Source organism: Symphalangus syndactylus, chromosome 19 (assembly GCF_028878055.3).
Source record: "Symphalangus syndactylus isolate Jambi chromosome 19, NHGRI_mSymSyn1-v2.1_pri, whole genome shotgun sequence".
In the NCBI taxonomy this organism is placed as follows: Eukaryota; Metazoa; Chordata; class Mammalia; order Primates; family Hylobatidae; genus Symphalangus; species Symphalangus syndactylus.
Window position 1 is genome coordinate 39,508,278 of NC_072434.2, and position 13,427 is coordinate 39,521,704.

A 13,427-nucleotide genomic window follows, 5' to 3' on the forward strand; every position below is an offset into this window, starting at 1 on the left:
TTTGTTTGTTTGTTTGTGGCAAGATTTTCTCAATGAAGGTATCAGAGCTTTCACTGAATTCTGGCACAATCTATCTCATCCATCCCTGCTTCTGTCACCCACTTTGCACCCAATCATGTGTTTTATCTCATTGCTCAAAAACCAAGTTTATTGTCTCTTCTCTACTGACCTGTTCCTCCTCTGCCTGCCCTATGATCCCACCCAAATCCTGCCCAAACCTGGAGCACCCTTGACCCCTCCCTCTCCCTCACATTCCTCCTCCAGTCACATGCCAAGTCTAGCAATGCTTATGGCTGGAATTTCCTTGCCAATCTTTATCTTTGAATTCCCATGGCCTCCTTCCTTCTTAGCTCCTTCTCTACTGCTTATCTGGACCATCTGACAAACACGTATTCAGCATCTACTGGGTGCTCAGAACCAGGGATGCTAAGAGAAATAGGAACAGTCCCCGTTCCATAGGAGTCCTGTGCCCGGGCGGGTGTGTGGATCGCAAGGGCAGCAGGCACATGGCCAGCTGCAGATGCACTGGACACCCCCGAGGTGTCTCTTCCCACTCCAGGCATGGGGACACAGAAGCAAACAAGACAGAGCCACAGGGGGCTTACGTTTTAGTGTGAGAAATGGGCAAACATGAATAGAAAATAAGGTATGGAGTGAAACAGCAGAGTGAGAACGCAGAGAGGTGGGACTGCTGCAGGAAGGCCTCTGTGAGGAGATAGCGGGGTGGGGATGGAGCAGGAGGCGCTGCATAGCTTTGGGGAAGGCAGAGCTCTCCAGGATGCGCCGAGGCCACATGCACTTGGCTCTTTGAAGAAAGGAAGGAAGGCTATTGTGGCTTCCCTGCGGAGTGCAGGGAGCAGGGAGGAAAGTGGCGAGAAACCAAGCAGGCACCTAGGCTGAGGGTGGAGAGGGAGGGGGACCTTGCAGGACCTTGATAAGTTTTATCTTATTCTGAATTGGGGCGGGGAGGCAGAGCTAACAGAGGGTTATGTTTTAAAAGGGTTACAAAGGAGGAGTGGGGCAGGGGTGATATCTGAAGACCATCTGAAAGGGTCAGGGAAGGCCAGACCAGAACAAATGCCAAGAGAGTATGAGAACTTGGGACCTTGACAACTGGGACACTGCAGTATGGCTGAAGGGCAGCTCCTGTCCCAGCAAGGAGTTAGCAAAGTGGGCAATGGGATGCGCCTCCTCTGTGGGAGCCTTGCTAGCCAATGCCCAATGCTTCACTGCCAAGCCCCCGCCAAGCCATCCCAACACTTGCCAGCTCTGCATCTCTACAGATTGGTTATGTGATATTTAATGCATACTCATCTCCCAAAAAATATTTGAACAGGGATACAGGATATTCCAAACTAAAGGGGATCAAGATTATGCAGAAAAGTTCTACCCAAATTCACTGGGGCCAAAATGGGTCCCAGGTTACTTGAAGGACTTGTTGCCTCCCTTCTAGTTCATCTAGAGGGAAGCAATTGCCAGAGAAAAGGACATGGGTTCTGAACCCAAAACTCTGAGCTTAAGTATTAGGTCCAGCCTCACCAGTAACATCAGGCAACTTAACCTCATATGGTTTAAGTTTCTTATCTTCGAAATGCATATAATGATAATCCCAACCTCTTAGGGGTTTTGTGAGGATTAAAGTAGATAGCCCACATGATGTACTCTCAGAGCAGTGTTCCGCACAGGGTAGGGGCTCAGTAAATACAAGTGTTTGCCAAGGTTTATATAATTGTCATCACTGAGTTAGTGACAGCCATGGTGGGATGCAGATACTCACAGCAGTCTCTGGTCTTGGGTGCACCCCGCATCCGTGAGCATGTGGAAGCCTGGCAGACATCGGTCGCATCTGGCTCCTGTCACACCTGGTTTACAGCTGCACCGTCCGGAGTTGTCACATCGAGCACTAAGAGAACCTGAAACCCACAAGGTAGGGGAAAGGAAAGAAGAAGAGGAAATATTTAATGTATGCGACATTGGAAGCAACTATCACCCTATGGGTGCTCCGTAAACAGGAAGTAAGAAGCACCATCTGCTGCTTTTAACAGTCATTTCACATCATCTGTGTATTCTTCTACCCACCGGGGATGGTGCTGACAGCCGAGGATGTCTTCCTCAGGGAGAGGAATTAAATTACTCATAAAAGCATTTGTCTTTGTCTGTCTGCTCTGATTGTGACAGTAGGTAGCATGTAGCTCACTGCTTTTTAAAAGAAGTCCATCAAATCTTTAAGATCTCAAGGAAAATTTGTGAATGAGCACATTGGCCTCCTAGAAGAGAGTTCATATCTGAAAGTGAGTAGCATTCTCTCTTATCCCTGGCAGGCAAAGCCATCTTTTGAGGGTCAGTGCTTATATGGTATGATTTTTAAGAGCATAAAAAGGGCCATTAACCAAAAATATCCACCTGCCAGGAGTGCTGGAGAGTGTACCCTGTGGTACGCCCCCCAGTGAGATGTACCCTGTGTGCCTTACCTAGGGGACTGTACCTGTCTTATGATTCTGCTTTTTACAGATATGCTCCTAGTTGCAAATGGGTCCTCTCAGATTGAGTGTTCATGAAAAACTCAGGGCAACAAAATGTGTCACTGTGGGATGCTGCCAGGTCTCACCACCTGCCCTTCCACACTCACTCCCATTCCAGTTCCATCTTCTCTCACCCAGGCCCTGCCTCGCAGTCTCCTCCCTGCCTCCATCCTTGCCTCTCCACACTCCACAGAGAAGCCAGGATGTTCTTTAAAAATGTAATTTGATATTTAGGTCCTACGGTGGCCCCCCGACTCTAAGCAGAATAAGATGCCGACTTCATATCATGGCCTGCAAGACCCTACCTCTCTTACCTCATCTCCTACCCTCCTTCAACAGGTTCCAGCAAACCAACTCTCTTGGTTCAGGCAAAGTGCTAAGCAGCTTCCCTCAAGATATTTGCACTTGCTGCTCCCTCGGTCTGGAATGCTCTTTCCTCAAACTTCCCCTAGTTGGCACATTCTCAGCACTCAGGTCTCGATTAAATATTACTTTTCTAGAGAAATCTTCTCTGACTCCTGCATCTAAAATCCTATCCCACCCCTACCCCAGTCCTCAGCCCTACTTGACTTAGGATGATCTCACCTTATGTCACCTGCCGTATTCCCAATGCCCAGCATGGTGCCTGACACAAGGCAGGTGCCCAGAAATCTGTTCAACTAATGTGTGTATGCCAAGGAGGAGGGCTGGACTGTTGTGGAAGGAGCTGAGAGAAAGCCAAAAGATGAGGTGGAAGGCTAGCTAGGTACACCTCAGCTACCTTATAATTCCCCTGCAGTTCAGTGGAAATGTAAAATAATCTGTATATCTTTTTTTTTTTTTTTAAAGACGAAGTTTCACTCCTGTTGCCCAGTTCGGCAAACTCCACCTTCCGGGTTCAAGTGATTCTCCTGCCTCAGCCTCCCAAGTAGCTGAGATTACAGGCATGCGCCACCACGCCCAGCTAATTTTGTATTTTTAGTAGAGACAGGGTTTCTCCATGTTGGCCAGGCTGGTCTTGAACTCCCAACCTTAGGTGATCTGCCTGCCTTGGCCTCTCAAAGTGCTGGGATTACAGGCATGAGCCACCGCACCTGGCCATGATCTGTATATCTTTTTTTTTTTTTTTTCCTGGCTCACTGCAACCTCTGCCTCCTTGGTTCAAGTGATTCCCCTGCCTCAGTCTCCTGAGCAGCTGGGACTACAGGCCTGCGCCACCACACCTGGATAATTTTTTGTATTTTAGTAGAGGCAGGATTTCACCATGTTGGCCAGGCTGGTCTCGAACTCCTGACCTCATGATCCACCATCCTCAGCCTCCCAAAGTGCTGGGATTATAGGCATGAGCCACCGTGCCCAGCCTATATCTTAAGTATCTGTAATGATTAGGCTATCCATAGTCAATGAAGCCAAGGGAACATTGACCAGTCTCTACATGTTTGTTTTTTAAATTTATTATCTTTCTGTGAACTTGTAATTCACTAGTAGAATTCAAATTGATAAAGGTACCGGTTCTGTGCCTGTATGAAGACTTTATGCAGCATGTGGAATGTGAAATAAATGAGTCACATTTATAGTTTGAGTCTATGAACATCTACGTGTCAACTCTGCAAGGCTTGAAGGAGCCTTCAGTGATAATAGCGTAAATGACATTTTTTGAGCATCTCCTTAGATGTTGAGTTAGGCACTTTATATGTATTAGCTCACGCTATTTAGTAGTGAATTAAAAGTTCACAGCAGAATAACAGATCAATTTCTGCATAATAGGAACTCTCAGAGGTTTAGGCAGGCAGTGACAAGTTCAGACCTGCACTTAGAAAGAGAACTCTAGAGCAGTCTGCAGGATGGCTTAGAGAAGGCAAGACCAGCATGTCTCCTCCCATGCCATGATGGCCTGGATTAGAGGGGTCTGAGTAACAAGAGAAGGAGGGAAGCATTTTGAGAGCCACTGTGGATATAGAACAAACAGATTTAGGTGACTCTTGGGTTAGGAATGATGAGGGAGAGAGGATCATATTGATGACACTCAGGTCCCCAGAGTCCATCACCTGGCTGGACTGTGATGCTGTTTACCAAACCAGGGAAAACAGGAGGAGGACCAAGATCTCAGGTTGAATCATCAAGAGAAGATAATGAGTTTAGTTTTGGGTATATGAACTTGAGTTTCTAGGGGCATATAAAGGTGGAAATGTTCATCTGGAGCTCAGAGTCTACAGATGAAGATCTAGGAGCCCTCAGCACACAGGACGAATAGGAAGCCATAGTAAATGTGAGATCAGTCCAGAAGTAGATAGAGAGAGGAGGGGAAGTGGTGAGGACATAGATAAAGCCCATCTATTAAGAGAGGATGATCGGAGAGAGAGAAGTCTCAGGACAGGGTCTAATCAAACAATGAGCAATGGAAAGCAGGGAGGAGAGGTCTAAGGAGGGTGAGGGGAGGAGGAGAGAAGGAAGGTTTTCAAAGCCTAAGGCAAGAGAACTTTTAAATAAGATGAGAATGAAGAGAGGCTATTTGGTTTGATGTTTAGAGACTTCATGCTCATTGCTCTGTGAGTGGTCGGCAGAAGGAAGGAAAATTCCTTTTTGAATAATGATCTGATACGTAACGTTAAATAGAAGTCCCTCATGATGAAATTTGCTTGTTTTTAACATGAATGGATGCTGATTTGGGGATCAGAAACACATTTTTTCTCCATTCAAATTAATTACACTTTCCATTTCAGAAAACTGTCCCTGCAGTAGTTTTTCAGAAATGAATTATTTTTATAAAGTGGGGGAAGATGGTAATTCAGGCTCTAACTCTGAATATGACTAACTTATTTCATGTTCCAAAACTTCCAAAATAATAGCACTGGTTCTTCAAAGTCTCACTCAAAAAAACCACCTGCCCCAATTCTCACATCATGAACTGTACTTAGGAATTGTAAACAATTGGTTTTAAAGAACAGATGAGGAATAACTTCCTGTTTCAAATTTGTGTCCCAGTAAGCACATTCATGCTTTATGTAGATATAGCCTACATGCATTTGAAGACTCAGGAAGGTATTAAAAAATGATAAATATTTAAAATGTAAGGCCGAGCATGGTGGCTCATGCTTGTAATACCAGCAGTTAGGGGAGACTGAGGCAGGAGGATTGCTTGAGCCCAGGAATTTGAGACCAGCCTGGGCAACATAGACCCTGTCTCTACAAAAAAATAAAAAATTAGTCAGGCATGGTGGAACACACCAGTAGTCCCAGCTATTCAGGAGGCTGAGGCAGGAGGACTGCTTGAGCCCAGGAGTTTGATGGGCTGCCATGATGGAGCCGCTGCACTCCAGCCTTGGCCACAGAGTGAGATCTTGTCTCAAAACAACACCAAACCCAATAAAAACAAATAGACAAAAAATATAAACTGAGAGAATTTGCATCCTTTTGAGAATCCTTTTAAAAATATATACACTTGCATTTAAAAACATGTTTTAAATAATTACTGAAATGTTATAGTCTGAATAATACACTGTCAGCATCAAAGATATGTAAAAAAATATAAAATTAAGAGAGTAAGTCCAATACCACATAGACCTCAAAAACTTAGCTGTCGTGGGAGGAAAAAACTTGCACACACAGTGAATTTCAAAGTATCTGCAAAAGGTTATCAGGGCTTAAATATGTGGTTGGAAGAGCTGAAGATAACTCAGCCCTGTTGCTGAGCCCACAAAGTCATAATCTAAAAATAAGCCTAGTTTCTGCATTTATGGGAAATCAATATAAAGTCCAAAATTGGTGACTACTCTGGGGTTTATTAATGCCGTTGGCTTCATTTGACATACATGTAATGATAGCATTTTTTGTAAGACATGTTATTTTGCATTTGAAATGGAATATACAACAAATTTCCCTGTCAAGTTATTATCTGAAAGTGAAAAATATCCTCTGGCTAATTGGGATACTGAGAAATCACATAGGGAATTAAACTTGTGCTAGTGGTTTGGTGACATGTGCAGCTGAGGAGCAGCTGGGGACAGCACATGGTGGGAACGGTCTCTGTCACCAATGTGTCTTTCAGCCTCAGCAGTTTGGACCCTGAAAGTTCAGTTTCTTCATCTCTTTAACAGTGGAGGTGGGATGTGTTAACACATGTTGTCAGACTGTTATGAGGACTGAGAAGGACATCATCTATGAAAATGTTCTGGAAAATTATAAAGCATTAGTCAGATCTTAGGAAATAATATCCATCAAGCTTTTTGTGTACACATAAATTGTCTGCTTTGGGGCGTAGAAAAATGCCATTCTGATTTTTTTTTCTTTCATATGGAGGGAATAAGAGAACTATTCTTGATCAGAAGATATGGCTCACAACTTTAGTTCTTGCAATCTGTTGCTGGAAGACTTTAGGCCATTCATTAATTTTTCCAGGTCTCAGTTTCCCCACTGTCTTAATAAGAAAAACAGCTATATCAATTAACAATTTACTGAGTTGCCCGCCACGTGCTTGTCAAACACCATTTTATCTCCACAGGGTCCCATGACATGAATATCATGATCACTCTTTAACAGATGGGGATGCTGGAGCAGCAAGAGGTTAAGGAACCTGCCCAGAGTGACCTAATGGTGGTGGTCGTGTCCAGATTTGCACCCTGGCTGCCTGGCTCTATAATCCACCACTGTACTCTACATTATTACCTTTGATGTCAACAAACCTGGTCCTGAACTCTTACTCTGCCTCTTAGCTCTATAACCTTGGACAAGTTTCTTCCCCTCCCTCCCTAAGTCTCTGCTACATCATTTGTGAAATGGAAAAAAACATAGCCCCCTCTTTATAAAGTTATCGGTGAAGATTAATTAATTACTGGATTAAAAGCACCTAGAAAAGAGCCTGGCCCAGGGTTGGCATATGGCACATGGCACATGTTAACTATCATATAAGACATAAATCAATATTGGGCTCCACCACTTCCTGCCAAGCTGTTCCCACTGAGTCTGGGATATCTATTACCCAAATAAAAAGAAGGAGCCAGTTTCACTACCACTGGGCAAGCAGTAGACTACACTAAACAGAAGAGATGGCATGGTAAATCCTTCTTTACCATCCTTCTGTGCTAGGCGGCAGGTTCCTGGTCTACCCTGAGACTAATAACCTTGTCTTCAGGCCAGGCTTTCAAGCTGAGCCAATTAAATTTCTAGTTTCATTCTCACTGATCATTTCACTGGGATGACCCAACTCTGGTGACTCACAATGAAGCTGCATGACCTAAGGCAATAGGAGCTCTTCAGAGAGGTTAAATGCCCATTAAAATGGAATAATTTGTCCTTTAATTTTTTATGAAGTTCTTCGATTCATAGAGAGGACTGCTAAGTCCAAAAGATTCTGGATGCAAATTCTACACAACAAAGCTAAACTAATCTGAGTCAAACCACATTGTAACAGCAACTTAGGTGAATGTGGGGGGTGACTGCTGCAATATGGGTCTATCTCACCACAGGGTCACCCAGTTTTCTATGACTCCCAACCCACTCTACCAGCAACTCATGGCTGCACCAGAATCTGCCCATTTTTAGATTCTTTCAAGCTGCAGCTATCAATTGGTTCCACAGACCTACTACACTAAGTCATTGCCATGCAATAAGGCTGTATGCTTTAAGTGGATCAATATTTATCATAGGATGCTATTAAACACTTTCTAGCAAAGTAGATAATGCCAAGAAAGATAATAGACAAATGAACCGTTTAAAAAAAAATCTTATTTATAGAACCACCTCTCTCTCCCCCTTTATATTTACTAACTTGTCTTTACTGTCTGTCCACAATGAATACAGCACAATGAATACACACAGTGTGTGTATCTGTGTGCACAGCAAAGACCTACAGTTATATGAATATAGCACTGTGGGATACTTTAAAAAAAAAAAAAAAACACTGGCCAGGTGCGGTGGCTCACACCTGTAGTCTTAGCACTTTGGGAGGCTGAGGCAGGTGGATCACGAGGTCAGGCACTCGAGACCAACCTGGCCAACATAATGAAACCCCATCTCTACTAAAAACACAAGAAATTAGCTGGGCATGGTGGTGGGTGCCTGTAATCCCAGCTACTCGTGAAGCTAAGGCAGGAGAATCACTTGAACCTGGGAGACAGAGATTGCTGTGAGCCAAGATGGCACCACTGCACTCCAGTCTGGACGACAGTGTGAGACTCTGTCGCAAAAAAAGAAACAAACAAAACAAAACAAAACAAAACAAAACAAAACAAAAAAGCAAACTAGCTCTCCTATGAACCAGCCACCCCGTTAGGTGTTTCCTATTTGTTATTTTGTTTTATCTTGTTAGCAACCTAATGAAAGACTTCAATTTTCCTGTGTACTTGTCTGTCTCCTTTATTAGTACAACTTCATATTGCTAGCACCTAGCACAGCACTAGAAACAGATCTTTCTAATTCCTTATTTTTCAAGAGGTTGGTCAAATGGATGGCTATGGATATGAAGAACTATCCCTCAAAGAGTGCAAGCTTCCTTTGTCACCTGCCTGGAAAAGTTAATAATGTGACTCTTTGTATTAGAATTCAAGACAACATGCCCTCAAGGTCCCAGCTGGTTCCACCAACCTCTACTTAAGAGAAACATGTTTCCTTTCAGATTGAAACTGCTAAAAAGACCAATGTCTGGTAGGTTCCCAGTTGTTTGTGAAGTTGAACATCTCCCTCTTGGCCTGCTTGCTTCCCCTGTTTTCTTTCTTTTTTCCTCCCTTGTTCTCTTCTTTCTTCTTTTCCTCCCTCCTTCCTTCCCTCTTGTCTCCCCACTGCTCCATCTCCCTCTCCCTCTTTCCCCCTTTTTCAGCTACCTTTGGAGTTACAATTGCAGGGCAAACAGCGGTCCCTTTCTCTGTGTCGGTAAAAGCCGTCCTTGCACCTCTCGCAGTGAATGCCATCAGTGTTGTCATTGCAATTGAGGCAGCGGAATCCATTACCAGTGTGTCTGTGAAGTTCCTGATCAAAGATACACTGCCTGGACTTCCCATTGCAATCACAGACTGGGGAGGAAGCATACAAAAGAGATGGTCAGAAAAAAAACCTCAGGAAATGTTCTAGCAGGTGTTTATGTTATTATTGATAGAAATTATGCATGAGTATGATTTGGTAACCTAAACTCCTTGGGGGAGGAAGGTATGAGAGTGCAATTGGCAGTGTGGGGACCCTGGGGACGCCTGCTCCACTTAAAGGAAGCAGGCACTATGCAATGCTGGTGGGCTGCTGCCTGGGAGAACATGGGCTCAGGGTTGCCAGACTGTCCAGTTCCTCGAGAAACCCAAAATGTTAAATTACATTTTTATGCGGATATTTCTGATTTAAATGTTTGCAAGGAGTTCATTTCAAAACACTGCAATCCCATAGATCAAGTCTCTGGGCTCAAGGAGACCTGAGGATGGGCAGCTGCGGACTCAGCACAGCTACTAGCCGATGGTGTCGCTGCTCAAGATACACAACACCCATCCCTCCGGTGCCCGTCAAGGCGAGGAGCGGACGTGACTGTCTGGGCACATGTCTCCTCCCAAAGCCAGGTGTCCCATGAATAACGACCTTTCTCAAGTATCTAGGAAGCCCATCCTGCAGATGTTCCAGAGACTCGCAAAGTGACTAACATCTCCATGGGGACCCGAAAAACAAAGGAGGCAATACACAGAAACACCCAGCAGAGTACCCGGCACACTGAGACACCAAAAAATGTTTCCGTCGTGGTCTCAGAGAGAGAGATGATGGGCCTTCAGGTTAAAAGGAAAGAATCAAATACCAATTCTGCTATTTCCTTGGGCACATCACTTCAATTTTCTGAATCTTGTTTTTTCTTCCATACAGACTGCATTATCTGCCTCCCTGGATTGTAAAGAGGATACCTCTGAGAAAAGAATATCAAATGCCTTTGCATATGTGATTTCATCACTCACTCCCATGAAACACGTACTGCCTCAGAAGAGAAACATGCAGCTCGGAAAGGTGAAGTAACTCGACCCAGTGGAGAACTGAGATTTGAACCTCTGTCTGATGCCAACACCTACCTCCCTTCCCTACGCAGGCTGTCTCTGTTGGCCATGCTGACATATTGAGAATATGTTTCTAGGGTGTGACTTACCCATAGTGCTGACAGTAAAGTCAACAGATGTGCCATCACCTGCTGAGTGGCTCCCTATGCAGGCTCTGTGTCAGACACTGACAATACAAGGGGACAACATACATTTTTTCTTTTCCTTTTTTTTTTTTTTTTTTTTTGAGACCAAGTCTCGCTCTGTCGCGCAGGCTGGAGTCTGGAGTGCAGTGGCATGATCTCAGCTCACCGAAACCCCTGCCTCCTGTGTTCAAGTGATTCTCCTGCCTCAGCCTCCCAAGTAGCTGGGATTATAGGTGCGCACCACCATGCCCAGCTAATTTTTATACTTTTAGTAGAGATGGGGTTTCGCCAGTGTTGGCCAGGCTGGTCTCAAACTCCTGATCTCAGGTGATCCACCTGCCTCGGCCTCCCAAAGTGCTGGGATTACAGGCGTGAGCCACCGTGCCCAGCTGTGACCACGTACATCTAATGGACCTGCTAAGTGACTGCCTTACAATAATTTCCATAACTCACTCTTTCTACTTTGGATGACATCTAATCTAGAAAAGTCAGCTAACACTTATCCAAAACGTATTGTTTCTAGAACTTTACATTCGTCAGCTCAGTTAATTCTCACAATATTTTAACATGGGTTTTATTATCCCCATTTAATAGATGGAAAAACAAATACTCAGAGAGGCTAGGTGTCTTGCCTAAAGTCACACAGCTAAATGGCAAAGATATAATTTGCTCCCAGATGTGTCTGACTCCAAAGCTCTCATCTTTCCATTTTATGTTCCTTCTCAAGATTGAGTTTACCATTGCATGTAGACATTCTTTTTATAAATCCCTAAAAGAGGGTCATTCAGCTTGGTTGTTACAAACAGTAACATTTTTTATATGGTGTTTTAAATCTACCTCTCTTTCTGTAATTTTCATCATGTGTTTTTGCTCTTGCCTGAAAACATACACACACAACACACACAGATACATACAGCACTCATGCACACACAGACACAGACACACACACACACCCCTACTCTCTTTTTATTCTTTTATTTATCCAACAGACATAATCTTTGGATGTTGTTTTACATCCAAAGGGCCCTGCATCATCAGGCTTTTGTGAATCTGAAGATAGCTGTGGCATCTCCCTCCTTAGTCTTTTCCTGTTCAAGTTGGACTAGAGATCTGTCATCTTCAGGTCTTTCAACCACTTCCTATGTCATAATTTCTAGATTCTTCTTGTCTACCATCCTAGGAACAAATTCTAATTTCCAGTATCCTTCTTCATATGACCAGTACTGCAAGTGTGATTTAAACAGCTTGGTTTGTAACAGGACTAGATATTTTTATCCCATGGGCAAAGACTAACATATCAGTGAACTTACAGCATATTACATTTGCACACAATTCAAAGTCCCAGGGCTTTTCTCAGAACCAGTGCCAAGCTGAATCTTTCCCAACCAATGCTTGTGAAACTGATTTTTTGGATCTCCAACAGATGTGCCACACAGCTGTCATGTGCTGTGAAATTTGTACCAAGTACATGACTATGCAAGTACAAGAGCTAAATTCACTGTTCAGCGGTCCTTGCGAGGTTCTTCATCTGGCTAACCCAATGAGCCAATGCCCTCCCTGCCCTGGATGTCTTTTGGAAGCAATCTCAAAATAACTACAAATTTTTCATTGTGCCTTTCTTATTTAGAACATGGGCTGGGCACAGTGGTTCACGCCTGTAATCCCAGCAGTTTGGGAGGCCAAGGAGGGTGGATTACCTGAGGTCAGGAGTTCGAGACCAGCCTGGCCAACATAGTGAAACCCCGTCTCTACCAAAAATAGAAAAATTAGCTGGGAGTGGTGGCAGGTGTCTGTAATCCCAGCTACTTGGGAGGCTGAGGCAGGAGAATCACTTGAACCTAGGAGATAGAGGTTGCAGTGAGCTGAGATTGTGCCATTGCACCCTAGCCTGGGTGACAAGAGTGAAATTCTGTCTCAAAAAAGAAAAAAAAGAAAAGAACATGCTTTGTGGTGGTAAAAATTAACTTCACAAGGGCAGCTCTTTATATATTTATTCAGAGCAATCTTTTCAAAATATATAAACTTGTTATAATCTTTTTCTATCACATCCCTCCTCTTCTGTCTCCTCCTCTAAAGCTCTACTTTGAAAACAATAGGTGTCCTTCTTTTATTTTATTTTAATTTTAATTTTTATTGAGACAGGATCTCACTCTGTTGTCCAGGCTGGAGTGCTGTGTCACAATCTCAGCTCACTGTAGCCTCAATCTCCTGGGCTCAAGCAATTCTCCAACCTCAGCCTCCCAAGTAGCTGGGAATACAGGCGTGTGCCACCATGCCCAACTAATTTTTGTTGTGTGTTTTTTTTTTTCTGTTTGTTTGTTTTTTGTTTTTGTAGAGATGGGGTTTCACCATGTTGCCCAGTCTGGTCGTAAACTCCTGGATTCAAGCAATCCGCCTACCTTGGCTTCTCAAAGTGCTGGGAATTACAGGTGTGCACCACCATACCCAGCCTGTTTTCTTTTGTTTTATTTTTGAGACAGAGTCTCACTGTGTCACCCAGAGTGGAGTGCAGTGGTGTGATCACAGGTCACTGCAGCCTCAACCTCCCGGGCTCAAGCCATCTTCTCATTTCAGCCTCCCGAGTAGCTGGGACTACAGATGCGTGCCACAACACTCAGCTAAATATGTTACTTTTTGGTAGAGACAGGTTCTCATGGTATTTCCCAGGCTGGTCTTAAACTCCTGGCCTCAAGCAATCCTCCCACCTCAGCCTCCCAAAGTGCTGGAATTATAGGCACGAGCTACCATGCCTGCCCCATTGTCCTTTAAATGCACAGCCTTCAATG

General features: G+C 44.1%; 1 protein-coding gene across 1 annotated transcript in view; it reads right to left on the minus strand.

Annotated features, from left to right (window-relative positions):
- Positions 1 to 13,427, minus strand: part of LAMC2 (laminin subunit gamma 2) — a 63,726-nt gene that overhangs the window by 31,885 nt on the left and 18,414 nt on the right. The window contains exons 2-3 of the mRNA XM_055234615.2: positions 9,320 to 9,508; positions 1,778 to 1,913 (exon numbers count right to left, since the gene is read on the minus strand). Coding sequence (XP_055090590.1) covers positions 1,778 to 1,913; positions 9,320 to 9,508 — 325 coding nt within the window. The remainder of the gene's footprint in view (positions 1 to 1,777; positions 1,914 to 9,319; positions 9,509 to 13,427) is intronic.